Source organism: Ammospiza caudacuta, chromosome 28 (genome assembly GCF_027887145.1).
Source record: "Ammospiza caudacuta isolate bAmmCau1 chromosome 28, bAmmCau1.pri, whole genome shotgun sequence".
Taxonomy (NCBI): Eukaryota; Metazoa; Chordata; class Aves; order Passeriformes; family Passerellidae; genus Ammospiza; species Ammospiza caudacuta.
In genome coordinates, this window is record NC_080620.1 from 542,996 (window position 1) to 561,819 (window position 18,824).

Sequence of the window (18,824 nt, forward strand, 5' to 3'; positions counted from 1 at the left end):
AGACTCCATTTCTTCTGCAGATACCATTATAAATTAAGATTTCATAGCAGAGGGAAATGCATCTGTGGATGAGTACCCCAGTGCAGTTACAATCACACATACCATTCATAACTTGCATCTAAGCTCTGTCTTCCAGCAACCAGGCATGTTGTGTGACCACCTGCACAGGTTGAACACATTCCTCCTACCTAACTCCCAAGGCAGAATGGTGGACACTCCTTTGAGAGCAAAGGCTGCAAATTCAACGCAGAGGTCTGCACCATCTACCCTGGCTACTGCCAGTTCCTGCATCCAGACAGAGCTGCCAAAAGGAGAGGCTGCAGTGTGGATCTCTCATTGCAGGAAGTGAATAGATCTTTCTCTAGGGCAGGAACAGGCAGCAAACTTACCTGCAAAAGGTATGCCCAGGTGGAGGACCAGCTGTTGTTAAGAAAAGCAAGAGGCAGTGAGAGGGCTGCATAGTATCATGAAGGCTGAGAAGGAGTTCTTTCCCAGGAAGGAGAGAGTCTGCTGGTTCCAAGCACAGTTTGCAGTAGACCCACAGCCATAAAGCCTAACAGCAAGAGACTCCCCCAGGGACACACATAGAAGGGAAGAGGACCAAGAGAACACACAGAAGGGAGAAAGGCTGGTGTGGAAGAATGGAAACTTGGAACAGCAAGGACCTGCAGTAAGAACAGTCTTCCCCCAAAGGCACAGGTGCTCTTGTAGAACCTTTCCAGAAGACAGAGGTGCCCTTGCAGAACCTTTTACTGATCTGTAGAAAAGACTCAGCAGGAGAGGCACTGAAGATGAGTAAGGCAGCCTCATCTACTCCCCATATAACAACCAGTAAGGCAGCATAATCTGTTCCCCATATAACAATCAGCACAACTAAGAAGAGGGTAACAGTAGGAAGAGACTCTCTTCTGAGAAGCATGAAGGCACTATTTACTGGCCTGCTGCATTGTCCAGATCATGCTGCTTACCATGGACTCCTAACAGAGATTTCACTGAGACACTACCATGCCTCGCACAGTCCACCATTACCTGCTGCAGCTATTTCATGTGGGTGCCAGTGAGAAGCATCAAGGAGGATTACAGATCCCTGGGAGCAGCAGTAGCTGCTGACTCTGGAGCACAGGTAGTTTTTGACCTTCTCAGTCAAAGCAAAGGGGTTTGAAAGAGCCAGTCTAATCTGGGGAATCAACAAATGGTTAAAGGACTGGTGCCACAACCAGGGATTTGGCTGCTTAGACCATCAGACTTGCTTTGAACAACCTGGTCTACTGAGGGCAGATGCAGTCCATCTGTCAGAAAAGGCAAAAATCATCTTCACTCACTGGCTTGCCAAGCTAGAGAAGAGGGCTTTAAACTACAGCTGCTGAGAGAGAAGAGCTTCAGTCCATCCTACTCCTATCACAGACAGCAAGAGACATCCTGAGTCTCATGGCATCCTGGTCCAGATAGGCCTGCCTGCATCCAGATGCAAGGGCTTCTCCAGCATGATGGACATGGAGTCATTTTTGTATCACCTCAGCCCCTGCTCAGAAGCTGTGGCCAGTGTTCCTGCCCCTTTCCTCTCCAGAAGCCAATGGAATTGTTTTCTGCAAGCACTCCTGTAAATCATAAGGAGAAAACTGGCTTGAGCAGCAGAACAAGCAGGATCCAATGCAGACTGCAGGACCTTTTGCTGCTAGGGCAATGCCTGCTGATCCTTGACATTTTGCAAAGACAGATGGTGATGTGGCAGTGCAGCCAAAGCAAGGGCTTTGCGAAAGGACAGGAGATGGGTTTGGCTGCTCAGGAAACCACAGCTCCCTTCCCATAACTGCGGGTGCTGATAGAGGGCTGGGCAGCTCCCCACTAGCACTGTCCCAGAGCACTGCCTGGTCTGTGGGCAGGAGGAGGCAGAGCAGCAGGAGAGCAAACACTGGAAGATCTGAAGGTGAGTCAGAGTGTTCACAGGGGCCTGGTTGCTCATGGAAGACACATCTGTGCACAGGAAGGTTCTTTCTCATGTTTCATGCTCCTACCCTCCAAATCTAACAGAGGGCTTAGCTGGTGTTGGGTAAGAGCATATTCAGGGAGATTCTTCCAGCACATGATTTGTCCGGGTTGAGCTGGGTGTGGGTATACTGGGACACAAACACTGCAGAGGCATGGCTTTTACAGTGGTGAGGGCAGCAATGCTGCCCCAGTGGAGAAGGCAATGCTGTGAAGAGGCCCATCAGTCAGATTCTCCCCACTATGGAAGAGAACGAGGAGAGCAAAAGGGCCAAAATATCATCTGCTGACCTCCAAGGACAAGATGGCAGTAGGTGTGGGATTCATTTCTCCCTTCCACCATCCCAGGGAGGAGCTGCAGAGCTCAGAGGGTGCCAGAGGGTCTGGCAGGGGATACCAGTTTTGCTGCAAATGCCGCTGTGTGGGAAGAAAAGCAATGTGTAGATGCATGCCTGCTTGCACCCACACCCCTCGGTTCTCCCCCTCCAGGTCATGGAGGTCCTTGCCCTGACCCTGGTTACTCTTCTGGCTCTGCTGCCCCCAGCCCAGCCCTGCTCCTCAGAGATGAACAAGGTCAAGGACCTCCTGGAGGTGAACTGCACAGGGCAGGCTCTCAGCGCAGTCCCCCCAGACCTGCCTGCAGACACAGGCATCCTGCTGCTCAGTGACAATCGCCTGGAGTCCCTCTCCACCACTGCCTTTCTGTCCCTCACCCAGCTTCAGGACATTGACCTGGCCAACAATGGGCTGGTGGCTCTGCACACGGGGGCCCTGCTGCTGTCCCTGAAGGAGCTGACCCTCTCCCACAATGCACTGGCAGCCCTACCTGTCCTGGAGGGCCTGCCTGCACTCACCCACCTGGCTGTGGCTCACAACAGCCTGGAGACATTGGCCCCGGGGGCTTTCCGCACAGTGCCAGAGCTGCAGAACCTGGACTTGCGAGGGAACAAGATGCAGCAGCTGCCCCAGGAGGCCTTTGCAGGGCTGAATGCACTCAAGGAGTTAGACCTCTCAGACAACCTCCTGAAGGAGCTACCCAAGGAGTTGCTGCAGGACCTGAAGAAGCTGGAGACCCTCTGGCTCTCAGGGAACCAGCTGCAGACCCTGCCAACAGACTTTTTCCCAAAGGGGCACTTATTCATGTATGTTTTCCTCACTGAGAATCCCTGGCATTGCAACTGTGACCTGCACTACCTCCAGACCTGGATCCAGAAGAATGCTGACATTGTTTATCAGCCAGAGCGGGGTCTGGAGGAAACAAAAGTGGAGGTCGCACCTGAGAAGGTACTGTGCCACAGCCCTGCTGAGCATAGGCAAAAGCCCATCATTCACTTCAAGCTTAACTGCAGCATTGTGGAGGATGAGGATGAGGAAGGAGGGGATGAATATAATTACGAAGAAGAAACAACAGAGAAAGCTACCATGACCACCTTTCCCCCACATCCATTCATCCCCAAAGAGCACACTACCATGCCCTGTGCTATTACCTCATCTTGCCTTCCTACCCTTACTACCACAAGATCTCCCCTCACCAGACCTTCCCTCAGCACCCCTTGTACCTCCACCCTTTCCCCAAACCCTTTGCTTGGGGTGCTGACAAGCATCAGAGCTCCCAGCACCACCATTCCTGTACCAGCCAGTCTCACCACGACACCCACACAGACCCCCAGTACTGCCACCATTCTCACGGCTGCTACCACCATCACCCTGCACAGACCTGCCACCTTTGACAATGCTACTTCACTGCCAACAGCTATGAGCAGCAACCCTTCTAGCACCAGTGGCCATCCCCAAACCACCCTTGCTGCCAACAGCATCTATGGCAGTCTTATGGCGTCCACTGGCACATTTCCCACCACTGCCACAGCAGTGCCTTCCACTGCCATGCTAGAGGCCTCTTCCATTGTCAGATCTCCATGTCCAACTCTGATGTCAGCCAACACCATGCTTTCCACTCATGCCCCAACACTACCACCTCCCTTGGACACCACACACTTCACCCAACCTGCATGTTCCCCTCTACCTGCTCCTCCTCCCCTCTGCCCATGCTCCATCCCAGGACGGGCTGTACCTGTGCTGCATTTGCAGGCAGGTGGGGAGGCTCTGCAGTGGGGGCAGTGGGTGCTGAGGCACTGCTGCCTGTTGCACTGGGTGCTCTACCTGGCTTCCTTGGCTCTGCTGGTCCTGACCATGCTGGCTGTAGCAGGTTGGCTGACATGGATGTGTCTGGTGGGACAACCCTCCTGGTACCAGTCCTTGCAGACCCAAGAGGTGCAGTATCCACTGCTGGAATGGAGGGAGTCAACAGGAAACCCTATGATGCATCTCAGCAGCTTCAAAATCCCCCTCCAGCAACCTAAATTCTGTACAATCAAGGAAGTGGAGTTGTGCCCTGAGGTTACATACTGCACAATTAAAGATCTGGGGGTACAGCGCAGTCCTCCTGCAAGTTACTCCTTCTGCACCACAAAGGAGTTGTGGGTTCACCACAGTCCTCTGCATGCATCAGTCAAGCCTTTCTCCAGGAAGCTGATGGTCACAGACCTTAGCTTCCTGAGGACCCCATCTGTCTACAGCCTAGACAGGGGTGTTGAGACCATCGGTGATGTCAGAGTGAAATATGCAGGTAACACCATGTAAATGTGTTACACACATGTGTACACTCAGAGAAAGAGATTGAGTCATGGCTCTGTTCTATATGCTTTGTTTTACAAGGGAAAGATCTACTTGCCTAGGAGGAAGCCATCTAGCTCTTTCCTCTAGTACTCTCAAACAGCCTGAAGTTTCCAGAGCTTGGGTATTTGGCAGAGGAAGATAATGTCCTAAACTGGTCATTGATAGTCTGGGGCTGCCACTGCCTGATTTAGGGGTGATTGAGGGCAAGCAGAACTTATGTTGTGCTCTGTCGCAACTGCTTCTGCTCAAATTATGTACACAAAGATGCAATACACTTTCCACTCTGTGCCAGGTTCTTAATCACATAATAAATATTCTGTGGCTGAATTTAAAAGAGGTTCTGGTTTGATTTCACTGGACTTGCCACAAGTCCTGGTGTTTGGAATAGTGAAGGCAGGGAAGAAAAGTCCGTGGAATGTCAGTATCCTAGAATGTCAGAATCCAGAATGTTTTCTCCCCACTGGCATTACTGGTATCCCAGTATTTCTCAGAATCCCATTACCTTTGCCTCTCCTTGCAACTCCTCCCTGGAATTCTCCCACCTCTTCACACAACAAGCACTCCAGGTCACTCCAGGAATCCAAGACCTCTCAAAACCACCTAGGAACCCCAACACCCCCAGAACTCCCTATTCTACCCCACCATCAACCCCCACAAATCCTGGCACCCCCAGGATTTTATTCCCTTAGGATCCTCTAAGCACCCCAAGACCCCTCTCAGTCCTGAGACACACATATACGCACTCGTGCCCAGTGAACGCAGGCACGCAGAGTCCCAGCGCCCAGCATCACCCACCCAGGACACTCAGGTCACTGGTCTCCTGCTCTCCTGTTCCTTGTGAGAAGCACCTGGATGTCTGGGTTCTCCACCAGAAACAACAAGACCCAGATAGACAGTTCAGGAAGCACTTTTATTCAGCTCAAGGGTGGGGGGAAATTGAGGGATTCCTAGCTCCCAGTGAAGGGCTCAGACAAAGGGATTGAATATTCCTGGAGGCAGAGGGCTTCATGTGGGGAAGCTTTATGTTCCACAGGTTCACAACCGTCTAGGTCATGTACCCTGAGGGTGAAGGGTTGCTGGAAACCACAGAAGGTACCCACTCTGGGAGAGGGATCTGGACACTTTTGTCCCTTAGAGGTACCCATGGATGCTACCTGCATATCCCATGGGGTATATGCAGAGAGTATAACCTAAGCATTACTGGAAGTTTCAGTTGATCTCAAGGGGTCCTTAAGGCAGCTGGGGGCACGCAAGGCAGAGGGTACAGTGAGAACACAGGCTTGTAGGTCAGTATAGGCATGGGGCAATGTGCCTCGTGTGATCCAGCGCCGGGTACCCGGCTGGTAAGCGTGGATCAAGTGTGTGTCCTGGTAGGTCTCATGACTGTACCCTCCCAGTACAAGCAGCTCCCCTCCCAGCACAGCTGCACCCCCAACTACATGTGCACGGGGGAGAGGGCTAAGGAGGACCCAGATATTCTGCTTGGGGCTGTAGACCTCAAAGGTCAGCTGGTCCTTGTAGCCAGTCAGCCCAGCCCGCTGACACAGGCCCCCAGCCACATAGAGCTGCCCACCTGCCTCCTCCATGACATGGCCAGCTCGGTGACCATTCATGGGGGCCAGGAGTGTGACAGGTGCACCTGGGACATAGCGGAGCAAGGATGCCTGACACTGGTATGCTTCATCACACCCACCCGACACGTAGAGTTCACCATCCAGGGCACACGCCGCATGCCCACACAGAGCCATTGGCAGGGGCTGGCACCTCCTGGGCAGGGAGAGAGGGAAAGGTGATGGACAGGTTAAGCAGAGCTATCCTGCAATGACTGATTACTTAGGGGTTCCCTGGTGAGCCATGGTTTCATTGACCACTCAGCAGGCAACCCTTGCCAACACCCAATGAGTCCCAGTGGACAACATCAGCTGACACAGAATGGATGCCCCACAGATGGGGCCATCACTGTTCAACACTTTGTAGTCACCACACCATTGGTCAACCGCAGTGGGCTCCATTAATGGGCAACAATGGCCATCACCCCATGAACATTATGCCTATGAGAGGAATCAAACTACTTTTCTCATTGGCTGATGGCCAACAAGACCGGCAATGAACACACTGCTGGCCAAAAACTCATTTGCCACCCACTAGGCAACACTGGCCAACACCCAGTCCCCAAGAGACATGATTGTTCAACACCCAGTAGACCTCTCTCAAATACCACTGCAGGTCCATTCTCCACCAGAGGCTTAGTGACACAAAGCACCCAGTGGGCACCATGGCCAAGACAAGGGGCTCTGAGGAAAAAGGAAAACTAGGCGTTGGCTGGAGCAGCCTCACCTCCAGGTGTCATTGGCCAGGTCGTAGCACTCCACAGTATCTGTGCAGTAGAGCTCCCCTGAGCTGCCCCCCAGGGCATAGATGAAATTACCAAGTGCCACAGCAGCAAAGTAGCTCCGTCCACATGTCATACTGGCCAGACGCTCCCAGGAACCATCCATAGGCTGGTACCTGGGTTTGAAAGGCAAAGGGGCAAGAGACAACCTGTTACCTACAGCACCATGAGCTGACGTTGGCACTGCTGAGGGCAACAACCCACCTACAACTTGCTAGTCCCATAATGCCTTGGGACTTGGTCACATGGTCACCTTGCATGGGAATATCCCCTCCTTCTGGACAATATCAGACTCATAATGTCCTGGGGCATCTTCAGATAGATGCCTCCCACTCCTACTCCCAAAAAGCCTGTAATACCCCAGAGTAGGAGGGCACCTTTGAGTCCAACACCCAACCCTGAATGGGTTGGGGCCCAGGACCCAGAATGTCTTGGGGCCACTTGACCAGCTGCAATGCCACAATGTCTTGGATCCACAGGGCAGCTGTAACTCTAGCTCTAGCAATACATCCCACAATGTCCGGGTGCCACATGCCAAGTCCAAGTCCTCTGTAGCTCTCACCTGTAGACACTGGCTAAGGTGTCATGGACCCCGTAGTAGTGCTTTCCACCCAGGATGTAGAGGTTGTTGCCCACCACAGTTACAGCATGACGGAAGCGTGGGCCATCAGGAAAGTGTCCCAGTGCCCTCCACTCAACCTGCTTCACCAGCCCCACAGCACTGAGGTAGCGGTCTGCAAACCAGAGATGTCTGCTGGGCTTCCGGGCAGTCAGGTTACCCTTTACTTTGTCTCCACCACAAACCACCAACACCTCTTGCAAGGAACGTACCCGGCATGGCAGCTGGGCCGTGGGGGTGAAACTTGCTACCATGAGCTCGCGAAGGACCTTTGGGTCAGCTACCCCTGCAGTCACAGATGGGACCTTCTTCAGCTCCAGGCTGGACATGAGGGCAAAGCGAACAGAGGACAGGATCTCTTTGGCTATATCCTCCTGGCCATCTCCATTGGCCATAAGCCACCGAGATGCTGCTTCCAAGGCTTCCAGTTCATGGAGGACATTGAGACCATCAGAGCGGAGGAGGCGGATGAGAAGATGTGCAGGAAGATCCAGGAAGGCTGGTGTAACCACCACACAGGGAAAGGTGGCCAAGATGTAGTTCTCTGCTACATGGACCACCTCATCCAACCCATAGGCCACAGCAAAGGCCAGCACGTCAGGGACAGTTTCTGGGGTCAGGCCATGGGTGAAAACATCCAGGCAGAGAGTGAGGAGCCCCCAGGCCTGGTAGCGCAGGGAGGTCTCAGCTGCCTCCAAGACCATGGGCCATGGCCCTGCTACAGCTCCTGTGTAGGCAAAGGAGAGGAGGAGACGCAGCTCGGCTGGCGACAGCCCCGTGACCAGTGGGTCGGCAGGGTCATGGGTGGCTTCTCGCATGGGGCAGGTGAAAAGGGCCCGGAAGAAGTCACAGGAGCAGCTCAGGGCCAGTCGCTGAACTAGGAGGAAGGAGGAATAATGATGTGAAGCAGCAGGGAACCCTCTGCAGTGTGCAGCCCCTGGAACTCAGGTGTCCTGGTCCCATGACCATTAAAGTCCCAGCTCTGCCAAAGAGGGCAGCCGTGCGGGCACCTCTAGATCCTGATCCCCACCTGGAGCTGCAGTCTTATCATCCCCACCAGAGGACTTGGCTGTCCCAGAGCACCCTGTCCCACTCCTCAACCCTTCATAGGGACCCCCACCTCCTGCCCACCTGGGATGACCTCATTCCCTGCCTGGAGCTGGAGGTCACAGCCCACACCATTGATATGGAGCTGCTCCATGGCTCTTAGTGTTTCCCACTGCTCCTCCAGGGGCTTAGGACCTTCTTCCTGGTGGTCAATCTCCAGACGCAGGGCACAGGCAGCCACCAGCCGGGGGGCACCCAGGGCCCGAGCAGCCTCTTCCACCTCTTTCACCTGGCCATGGGGCACAACTCCCCCATAGGCAAAGGTGAGCACAGCCCGCCAGCCCCACAGTGTGGCCCCAGGTGGCAGGGGGATATGGGGGAGAGGATCTTGGCAGAGTTGTCTGGTTCTGCCCTCCAGGAAGCGGTGGAAGAAGGAGCTGATGGAGGCCAGGACCACAGCATGGGCCATGTCACCCTCTGGGCCCACAGTCACATCCACCAGCTGTCCTGCGGTGCGGAGATGGTCAGCCACAGACAGGAAGTGCCCAGCATGAGCCCCATCCCGCAGGTTCCACTGGTCTGGGGCCGGCCCCTCTGCAACCCACATCTCGCCTGTGGAAACACATGGAACAGGGTGTCAGGGAGCTGTCTTACAGCTGGAGCCTCTGGCCCATGGCAGGAGTACTGGGTGGGGACATGGGGTCTTGCTACTGGCACATAGCAAAGCCACCAGATCCACCACCAAAGCCTCTCTACCCCACAGCCAGGGCCACCATGCTCTGCTACTGCTCCATTACTGAATTTGATGCTTCTTGGCAAAACTGCAGCTCCACAGGTGAGAACAACATCCCATTTCACTGCCCCATAGCTGAGCTTGATCTCACCTGCTTTATCTCCGAACCCTTAGCATGAAGCTACTGACCCACAGCCAATGCTGCTGCCCCACATAGCTCAGGCCACTGTCATCACTCAGAGCTTCAGTCCTATAGCACACACAACCACACCCTTCCTCAGCTATCGCCCCATAGCTGAAACTACTGATGGTCCAACAAGTAACCAAGCTGCTGGCCCCCACTAAAGTGCCTGCCACTCCTGCTCGGTGCATGGCAGTGCCTGCTGTGCACTGCCTGTCGTGTCTCACACTGTCTGTCACACATTGTGATGCGTTATCCTGCAATGCTGTCTGCAGTGTCACATGTCATGCTCCCCTGCACTGCATACTGTTGAGGTGTGCTGACTATCATATTACTGCCACCCCTTGCCCCCTCTGTGTTGCTTGTCCTTGCTCAGGCCATGCACTGCAGCCCCATGAAGCGCTTGCTGTATTCCGTGCCCCTGCATTACTGTGTGGCCTGTTAGGCTGTGCCATGCACTTGTCCCCCTTACCGCCTGCTGCTGCTCTGCAGAACTTCTGTGACCCCCTAGGAATGTGCCCGGGTAATTATAGACTGGACAGAACACGTGGCCCCAGCCAGGAGCCGGGAGAGGCTCAGGCAGAGGGAGGTCCAAGGCCCCAGAGTCCCCAGTCTGGGACAGTGGTCACTGAATTCTCTGAGGACAGGCAGCAGGGCCAGCTGAAGCTGACAGGAGCTCTGTAAACCCCGTGCTACCCTGGGCAGGTACTGCTGGGGACCCCTGGCCCCTCAGGCCCCTCTATAAACCTTGATCTTCTCCAGAGCACAGGGTGAAGCAGAGCCCCCTCCCAAGCCTTCGGGTAGGAAACAGACAATTTGCCTATTCCCCACCCCCATTACGGGGTAGAGAGGTCCACCACCACCTGCTGTGCTCCTGAGAGCTGTGCTGGGCTACTGACTCCCAAAGAGCTGGGGGTCTCATCTCCAGGAGGATACCAGCCCCTTGGCTCAGCCTCAAGTGCCCCCAGGAGCACCCCACAAACACCCAGGACCCCAGCAGCCCACACAGAGCACATACCAGAGGAACACAGCCTGCCATGGCTGCGACCGTGTCCCAGTATCACCATCCCTCCCTCTGATGTCCTCTGGTGCTCCAATCTCATCTTGTCCCCTGTTGCCTTCTGATGCAAGGCGAGGCGACCTGGTTCTGAGGAAACGGCACAGCGACTCACTGCCCAGGGTCACTCGGGCTAAGAACACACGCAGACACCAGTATGGTGGACGGTTCAAGACTTTTATTGTCTTGTCTCGTCGGGTTTTATACTGGGAAAGTTTTTTCTCTATGTCAGGGGGTCTTACTTTACTGTAATTGGTTAGTAAGGAGTAGAAAGTTACTAATGTTAGGGAGGACTACATTCTTGGGTGATCTCTTATCACTAGGCGTTAGGGGGAGAGGAGTCCTGCTGCTTTCTGTGACATGGCGAGATTTTCCGAGCGCCTGCCCCTATCTACTACAGTCCCCTCCCCCATGCACCTGCGTCTCCCATGTCCACATTCCCTGTCTCAGTAACTCATGCACCCATCTCTGTACCACACTGTTCCCACATGTCCAGTTGAATTCTGTGTCCCCAAAAATGTTCTCACATCCTCTACAAGTCCATTTTTCAGCACTTACCTATCCTGCTTGTGATTTTTTTTTCTATCTAGTTAGAATTTCCCTATCTTGTTATTTCCCATCCTTCACTGCACACCTGAGCCTCCACTTTCTGTAGCCACTAAGTAGTGAAAAAGTCCTATCACATCAAATCTTGACCTTTTCTCCAGGAAAAATGATTCAGTTCTCACCTCTCTTTGCACATCCTGTGCCTCCATGCTCTCCATCTCTGTAGTGGGTTTGCAGGACACACTTGTTGTTCATAGAAAAATCAACCAGATATACCTATAAGGTACCTGCTCCAGTTCTCAGCTGGCATTCAGGGGTCCCTTCCAGCCTCAGATATTCCTCACTTTCAACCCTGAAGCACTTAGCTCTAGACCTCCTGAAATGCTTTTTGGAGAAAGACTCCAGGCTCTCAAACACATTGTGAGCAACCCACGACTTCTTCCTTACCCCACCTTCCCTATCTTCAGCTCAGAGCCAAGCACTTCTTCAGAAGCTTTCGCTCCAGACCCTCAGTGATGGGCTCAGTGCGTGTAATTCCACACCTTGTCAAGAAGCCCCATTTAACTACAAGAACCTAAAGCTACAGGAGCTCACCGAAGCTACAGCATAGTGCTCACACTTGAGCACACAGTACTGAGACATGGAGGCAAAGTAACTTGTGCACAGAAATCACACCCAGACCAGATCATGCTGCTTCCTCTTCAGCAGCTCCAGCTTTCTGCACCTCAGCCCAGATGCCAGGAAAAAGCCGCATGACACCACCATGTTGTGACAACTGCTGATTGGACCAAATCTTTATTACATGACGTCCTAAGTACATACAGCATTTGGAAACCAGCTCACAGGGGGAAAGGTGACATTCACAGCTTGGGGGGTCCTGTCAGTCTCCAGCCCTCCTTGTTGCCGATCTTCATGAGAGCTGCAGTGATTCCGAACCCCAGACATGCTGTGGTGCCAGTGAGGTAACTGTGAGCTGAAGAAAACACATCAAACCAGAAAAGATCCATTAAGGCGCAAGTCCTTTGCAATAGATCTTGATAGACTGCCATTTTTCATAAGTCCTTTGACCATCAGCAACATTGTTTGGCCAGAGGAACTAGAAAAGTGACCTTTTTATAAAATTGAGTTCTCATGCTTATGGCTTGCAATTTGAAATATCAATTTCAGTAATCCACTGCCCCATCCCCTTAAGTGGCAATCTTAAATGGCTCATTTGAGTGACAAAAATAGCAATCACTGCTTTGAAATCTCATCAGCTCACAACCAGGACAAGTAAAAATTAATTATATTTCACCACAGTTACAACTTTAAAAAAATCCCTCACTTCTTTGGGTTGGAGGATGAATGTCTAAAGAAAACAGAATTGTGTCAGTATCTGCAGGCGCTGTTTAAGCCTTTCAAAGGGCTACAGGAGCAACAGCAGCAGGACACAGTTTGTCCCTCAAACTATGCGACGAATTCACAAGGCAAATACTAGATTGTACTTGCTGTCTAAAATAAATCACGCTTGTTGCCAAGAAAACATGGATTTCTACAACCATGTTTTTCCTGTCCTGCAATTTTAAGGTACAAGCAGTAGCTGTAACTGCCAGTACTGAGTGAGCTCTCCTTTCATTCTGTATGTCAGTTCATGTCCCGTTTGGTATCCTCCCCTCCTGCAGCCATATTTAATTCAGCAGGCCCACACAATACCGCTGAAACTGGCATGAACAGAGGCTGAGATGAATCATTACCAAAGAAGCCTGACATCAACATTCTTTAACATTTTTCCCCAATTGAAAAGTTTCTAAAGCCAGCAAGGGCACGTTTCAATGCAGGCATTGTCCAGAGTTACCTCTCACTCCCAAGACAGCTCCTGATGCACAGCCGCCTATGAAATAGTTCAAAGGATCCTCTGGCTCTTCCCGGACTTGGGCACTGAGACAGGTACTTAAGCCAAACACAGCTCCCAGTGTAGCTGTAAAGAAGTAAAAAAACAAAATCAAAATCCTCAAGGACCAGAGAATTCACACTGAGCACGACTTCAATATTCACAGTGACTACAATGGCAAATGAAGATCCATTTCCCAGGGACATCCTAGCCCAGCTGCTACAGTGAGACTCAGCATTCACTCAGTCCCACTCAGCTTCCCTGGGTTTCTCTCCCTGCACTGCTCAGAGCTGGAGCCTCATAGCACCCCACACCCACTGCCCCCAAAGAGCACCACATGCTGACAGGGTATCACCTAACAGCCCTTCCCGACAAGGCACGGGGCAGCCCTGACAGCTGGGGGCAATGGAGGGGAGCAGTGGTGTCTGTGCAGCCACTTCCCCAGCTTTGCCTGCACTCTGCACTGTAACTCAGCCCTCAAGTCCCCGTGAAGCCACCTCACAGCACCAGGCAGAGCAAGCCCAAGGGCTCTGCTCTCCCTGTACACTGCTAGTCCTGGCACTTTCCTCCTCTGCCTGCCTGGGGTTCACAATGATTACTGGATAGCAGGAAAATGAATTGAGTTTCTAAATTATTCTTGTTTGTAAACTGACTTTGAAATGAAAAATTTTGAATTGAACTAAGAAACTGCAAAGCAGAAGCACCCTGTCCACTGAATTACACACTTCATCCCATCAGACCCTACACTGATATAATTGCAAACTTTGGCAAAGAGCTGTGTCAAGAAAAGCTGGGTTTGTATCGAGTATAAATTCTTGATCATGAAACATGAATCTGTCTACCAGGCAGCATCTGCAGATTTCAATTCACCTTTCTTGGGAACAACAAAAGTATCCAGGTTAAAAATTTTCAATCCCAATATAAAAACAGCAGCTCCTGTTACAAACCTATGCAGAAAATGAATTATGCTGATGCCAAAATCAACTGAAAAGAGCACTGCAGAAACAAAACCCCCAGACCTAGGACTGCATTTCAACTTTCCTGCTCTCCCTGCTTTGAACCAAGGCATCTGTAGGCAAAATGCACAGCCTGAGGCCATGAGGTGTAGCTCCTGAACAGCAGGCAGGACAAACCCTTCCTCAGGTATGAAACTGAGGACCCAATATGCCTGTTTAGGATTAAGGGATTTACTGAAATCACAGTTGATTACATGATCCAGTGCCTTCATAACGACCTCAGCTCATTAGAGGATATGCCAGATCCTGGTTTAGAGTCAAACTACTCAAAAACGCAAACCTGGACTGACTGTGCCCCATCTCAGAGCACCAGCACTTAGGGAGAGGCAGAGGTGGCACAAACCATTCAATTAGACTGAAAAGCAAAAGTATGCTAAGAGGAAAACTGCACTTGACAAGGGACAGAATGAGCTTCAACCATGCAGCCCATTCAACTTCCTGCTCCTCTCTTCAGCATCCACTTTCTCTTCCAAAGACAATTCAAGACAACTGCATAGTTTCTCCTTGTCTATAGAACGTGACGGGGGAAACCCCACGTTTATTTTCCTTTTGCCACCAAAAATACTGCATTGTTCTTTAGCAAATGCACTCTATTAAATACAATACCTAAGTATATTAAGCAAAAACCTAAATTTGCTCGTACTATGTTGTTGCTCCCAAACTGAGTACTCTAAAAATACAAAAAAACACAATGTACCTTTTACTCTAGATTGCAAAAAATATGTTACCTCACCTGCAAATCAAGGATATGTCTTTCCGTTTCACTGCTCTGTCTCTTGCCTAAACAACGACCCAAGCCCGGTGGAAGAGAGAACCACCGAAACCGTGCAGGGGCAGAGGCAAAGGCAAAAGTGAGGGCGCAGCCACACCGGGCGCAGGCGAGGCTGGCGTCCCTGCGGAGTTCCGTCCCAGAGTTACACTGCCGAGGGGCCCGGCCCTTACCCATCGTGACACTGTCCGCCGCTGCCGTCTGCAGTGCGGCCAGAGCCGAGCCGGGCCGCAGCAGGATGATGCGATACGCCGCCCCGACCAGGCCTGCAACACAGCACTGCGCGTCACTGGCCGGGCCCGAGCCCAGGCCCCGCTCGGCCGCCCCCCCGTGCGCCTCCCTTCCCCCGGTGCCCACCCGCGGCCGCGCCCACGCGCGTGGCGAGCCAGGTGCGCTGCGGGCACTGCTCGCCCTCGGGCCCGTCCCAATAGCCCGCCATGGCGGCAAGGGCACCACCGAGCTCTCGCGAGAGGACGGCGCCGCCCCGCCCCGCGAGGGGGCGAGGCCAGGGATCGTCCCGCGGGCACGCGCGTGACGAGTGCAGCGGCCCCGCCCCGCCCCGCGGGGAGCCGGAACCGGAACCGGAACCGGAACCGGGGCCGGGCCCGTCAGCGGCCGCTCCCCGAGCGCGCCCGCGCCGTCACTGCCCTAAGGGATTTCTACGTGGGGTTCCCCGGTGCCCCACCCGCGGCTCCCAGGCTGTTTGCCTAATCCCGGGGCTGTGACCCTCCCTTTTGTCTTTGCTGTCTGCTTGCAGGGTGGGGAGATCAGTGGGGTTTTGTTTTGTTGTGGGTGTTTTGCGTTTTTGTGGGGCAGGGGTTGTTTTTTGTTTGTGGTTCGCTTTTGGTTTTGTTTTTGGTGGGGTCTACAACTCTTACTTATTGGCGCTTGAGATATTTTTAATGAATTTTCAAAGATTCTGATTTAGTTCGCTATCTGTGTCTATACTGCTGTATGGTTCCTATTTCCTGCAGAAATAAAAAACATGCTTTGACAGAGGTTATAGAGATGCTATGTACATTGATTTTTCTAGTTGTCCACAGTACACCAATGAAAAGACAACTCTACTGTGCTTCTTGGTGATATATGGAAAATCACACAATGAAAAGCCAATGTCCATAAAGGAGACTGAGGAGTCCTGCAATTTTATTTGAATAAAGGGCGAGGATCCACTGGGACACACGCCCATGGCGTTTTGTTCTCTCGAGGTTTCAGAGGACGCAGCTTCCTTTTATCCCAAATTCCCGGCTGCATGTTGCCCTCTTCCTTTTCCCACTGGCTGAGGTACGAGGAAGGTAGAGCCTTCCCGAACCGCCTTACCACATATTCCCCCTTGAAGCTGTCATTTTACCCCAAAGTTCAGAAGTTCAGGTTTGTCCTCCACTTGTCTGTTTCAGAAGTTGGGCTATCTCGGCTGGGTAGCAAACCTGCTTGAAGTTAGTAGAGACTTTAAGAGCCATTTCAAAGACATTAACACCCATACCCTCACCCATCAAATGGGTTTGTAAAGACATTAGCATGCATCTCCTCTATCAGTGACATCCCTTCAAGCAAAGCTGTTCCAGTTGTTTTCCCGACTCTTGAAATAACTCCAAGACCTGAGTGAAGAAGTCTACAACTGTATCTTTGTTAGCTCAAGCTTTCTCACCTCCCTACCTCTTTTCCCTGTATGTGAAAAGCATATTAAATACTTGATTTCTGCATTTTCCAGTATGCTGAGTCCCCCACAGTATCTCTTTCCGATAGGAGCTCAAAACAGCTGGAGTTGGATGCTACTGCTCCGTTATAAAGGAATTTTTTGTAGTGCTCTATCCTGCTGGCAGTAAAGTTGGAGCTTCACGAGCCCTGCAGCAGGAAAAGGAGAAGGGACATGACCTTCCTGAAAGCCACCTACATACTATCTCAGCCTAAAACCTCTATAAAACACTATATTCCTCTTGCTGGAACAAGCCAAAAACAAACACAACAAACCCCAGAACAAGCATATTCTGATGAGAGCGAGTCATTTATTGAATTTTTCTGAATTGTCTTGCAGTTAGGAAAAAAAAACCTCAGCATTGAACTTTGATCTGTATTTTACAAAAAAATACCGGGGTTCGGTAGCTGTGCTGTATCACACCAGAGATGTGCTGGGGTGTGCTCACAATGCAGCAGGCAAACCTCCTCTGCTCCAGAGTTGTCTCAGGGTCAGAAGGAGTGGGTGTGGAGTGCATTCACAACACAGGGCCTTCCACTGACCCTCGGCTTGGGCACTGCTTCCTCTGCTTGCCGGAGAGCTGGCTGTTCTTACACACAGAACCAATGCCACCATCAAGCGCTCACTGGTGCTTTAATGAAGGATGCATTTTTTAGAACAGCTTTACCCCTTCTCCAAAGCTCTTCCTAGGCACACCAGATGGAGGGCTGTGTGACCCTTCCAGACAGCAGGATGGAGAAAACACTTGCCTGCAGGGTGGCACATGCTGCAAATGTTCTTTCCCCAATAAAAACCATACAGAAGCCACTGAATCTTGCACAGGGCAAGACTCTACACCATTAAGTAACAAATAGTTTTTGGGATCCAAGCAGCTGTTAAATGGTCTTCTGAGACCATATCCCATGCAGCAAATTCCTAATGCGTCTTCCACTGACAAGGGAGGTGGGACAGAGAATTCACAGATCTCCTGCTTTGCAGCAGGTACAATGCCTGCAGCTGCAAGACTCAGCACACTGCTGTCTACAGCTTTGCACTTGCCTCGTGGACAGACTGCAGCTCACCTGCTGCACGCTGCTGGTAGCGGTTCATTCAGCAGATACATATCTTTGGGCTGCAGACCCTCCCCGGGCAGTCAATGCTGTTAAGAAAGCTACAATAAGAGAGAACAGTTACCTTACTATAAACAGGCAAGTTCAGGGAAAGCAATGCATAATTAATGTAAGATTTTTCCCTAAAAACTAACTTGGTTCCAAATGATTTTACTGCTGATTAATAAACTTGCTGATACAGGGAGAAAAAACTTGCTTAAACAGGGAGAGGGAGTTCCCATTGTACTACAAGATGCAGATAACTGTGTTGTAGATGAGTAATGCAATGGTTGACTCTCACAATTAAAGAACAAATATGATGTATATGTTAAGAGAAGTTTTGTAGATGTATAGTTATGTTTCTCCCCCCTTGCATTGTTACCACAGAATGGCCTGGGTAGTCGGGACATTTGGGAGGGTCAGCTTGTTACTACATGTGAAACATGCATATTATAGGATTGGGTCTTCTTAAATATTAAAAGGAATGCTATATGTGTTATGTTGGAAAGTTATGTTTATTAATTTTGTAGTACTATTAGTACTGTATTAATCCTTGTTAAGTAGTGTGTAAATATAGTTTTAGGCTATAACATATTAAAATAGAAACTATGTGATGTAAGATACTTTTTGTAACTAGCTCAAGGAATGGATAAGATAATCAAGAAATTCTTCACAGAGATAACAGCAACAAGACACCAAAATTTCAAAAGAATTATTGCCTCCCTATTGGGGAAAACCAGACTCCTTCCACCTCCTTCCAGACTCTGAGGAGCCAAACAATGATTTACAAGATGAAGGGGGGGAAGTTGACAATAAACAGAAAAATCCCTAGCTTGAAAGGAATGTTTGCATCATAAATGAGATATATGAATATGCAACAGGCTATTGCTTTTAAGAGTTAATCCTTTGTTAGTGGTTATGCTTTTTGGGGACTTAATGCCCAGGAAGCATCCAGATATCTGTAACTCCTTGCTTTTTTATTGTCTTTTACTGTCCTAACTCTGATTGCCCAAATTCTTATTGCTCTAATTGTTATTATTTTTATAACCATTTTATTACTATTAAACTTTTAAAATTTTAAGACAAGTGATTGGTGTTTTTCGCACTATGGTAACATCTGACCTCCAATCAAGATGTAAAAAAATTAT

General features: G+C 50.9%; 3 protein-coding genes across 3 annotated transcripts; 1 reads left to right on the forward strand and 2 right to left on the reverse strand.

Annotated features, from left to right (window-relative positions):
• Positions 1-1,879: 1,879 nt before the first annotated feature.
• On the forward strand, positions 1,880-4,948 carry LOC131569019 (platelet glycoprotein Ib alpha chain-like). Its single transcript, XM_058821211.1, has 2 exons — positions 1,880-1,927; positions 2,476-4,948. Exon 2 carries the CDS (start codon positions 2,479-2,481, stop codon positions 4,624-4,626), a length of 2,148 nt encoding a protein of 715 aa, XP_058677194.1. The 5' UTR covers positions 1,880-1,927; positions 2,476-2,478; the 3' UTR covers positions 4,627-4,948.
• A 650-nt stretch (positions 4,949-5,598) lies between these two features.
• KLHL33 (kelch like family member 33) lies at positions 5,599-10,891 on the reverse strand. The gene is made up of 5 exons (XM_058821185.1): positions 10,653-10,891; positions 8,805-9,332; positions 7,617-8,550; positions 7,000-7,170; positions 5,599-6,429 (listed from the first exon to the last, which is right to left on the reverse strand). The coding sequence occupies exons 1-5, from the start codon at positions 10,735-10,737 to the stop codon at positions 5,853-5,855; spliced, it is 2,295 nt and encodes a 764-aa protein (XP_058677168.1). The 5' UTR covers positions 10,738-10,891; the 3' UTR covers positions 5,599-5,852.
• A 1,110-nt stretch (positions 10,892-12,001) lies between these two features.
• On the reverse strand, positions 12,002-15,367 carry NDUFA11 (NADH:ubiquinone oxidoreductase subunit A11). Its single transcript, XM_058821190.1, has 4 exons — positions 15,250-15,367; positions 15,066-15,158; positions 13,072-13,194; positions 12,002-12,210 (listed from the first exon to the last, which is right to left on the reverse strand). The coding sequence occupies exons 1-4, from the start codon at positions 15,329-15,331 to the stop codon at positions 12,098-12,100; spliced, it is 411 nt and encodes a 136-aa protein (XP_058677173.1). The 5' UTR covers positions 15,332-15,367; the 3' UTR covers positions 12,002-12,097.
• Positions 15,368-18,824: the final 3,457 nt, after the last annotated feature.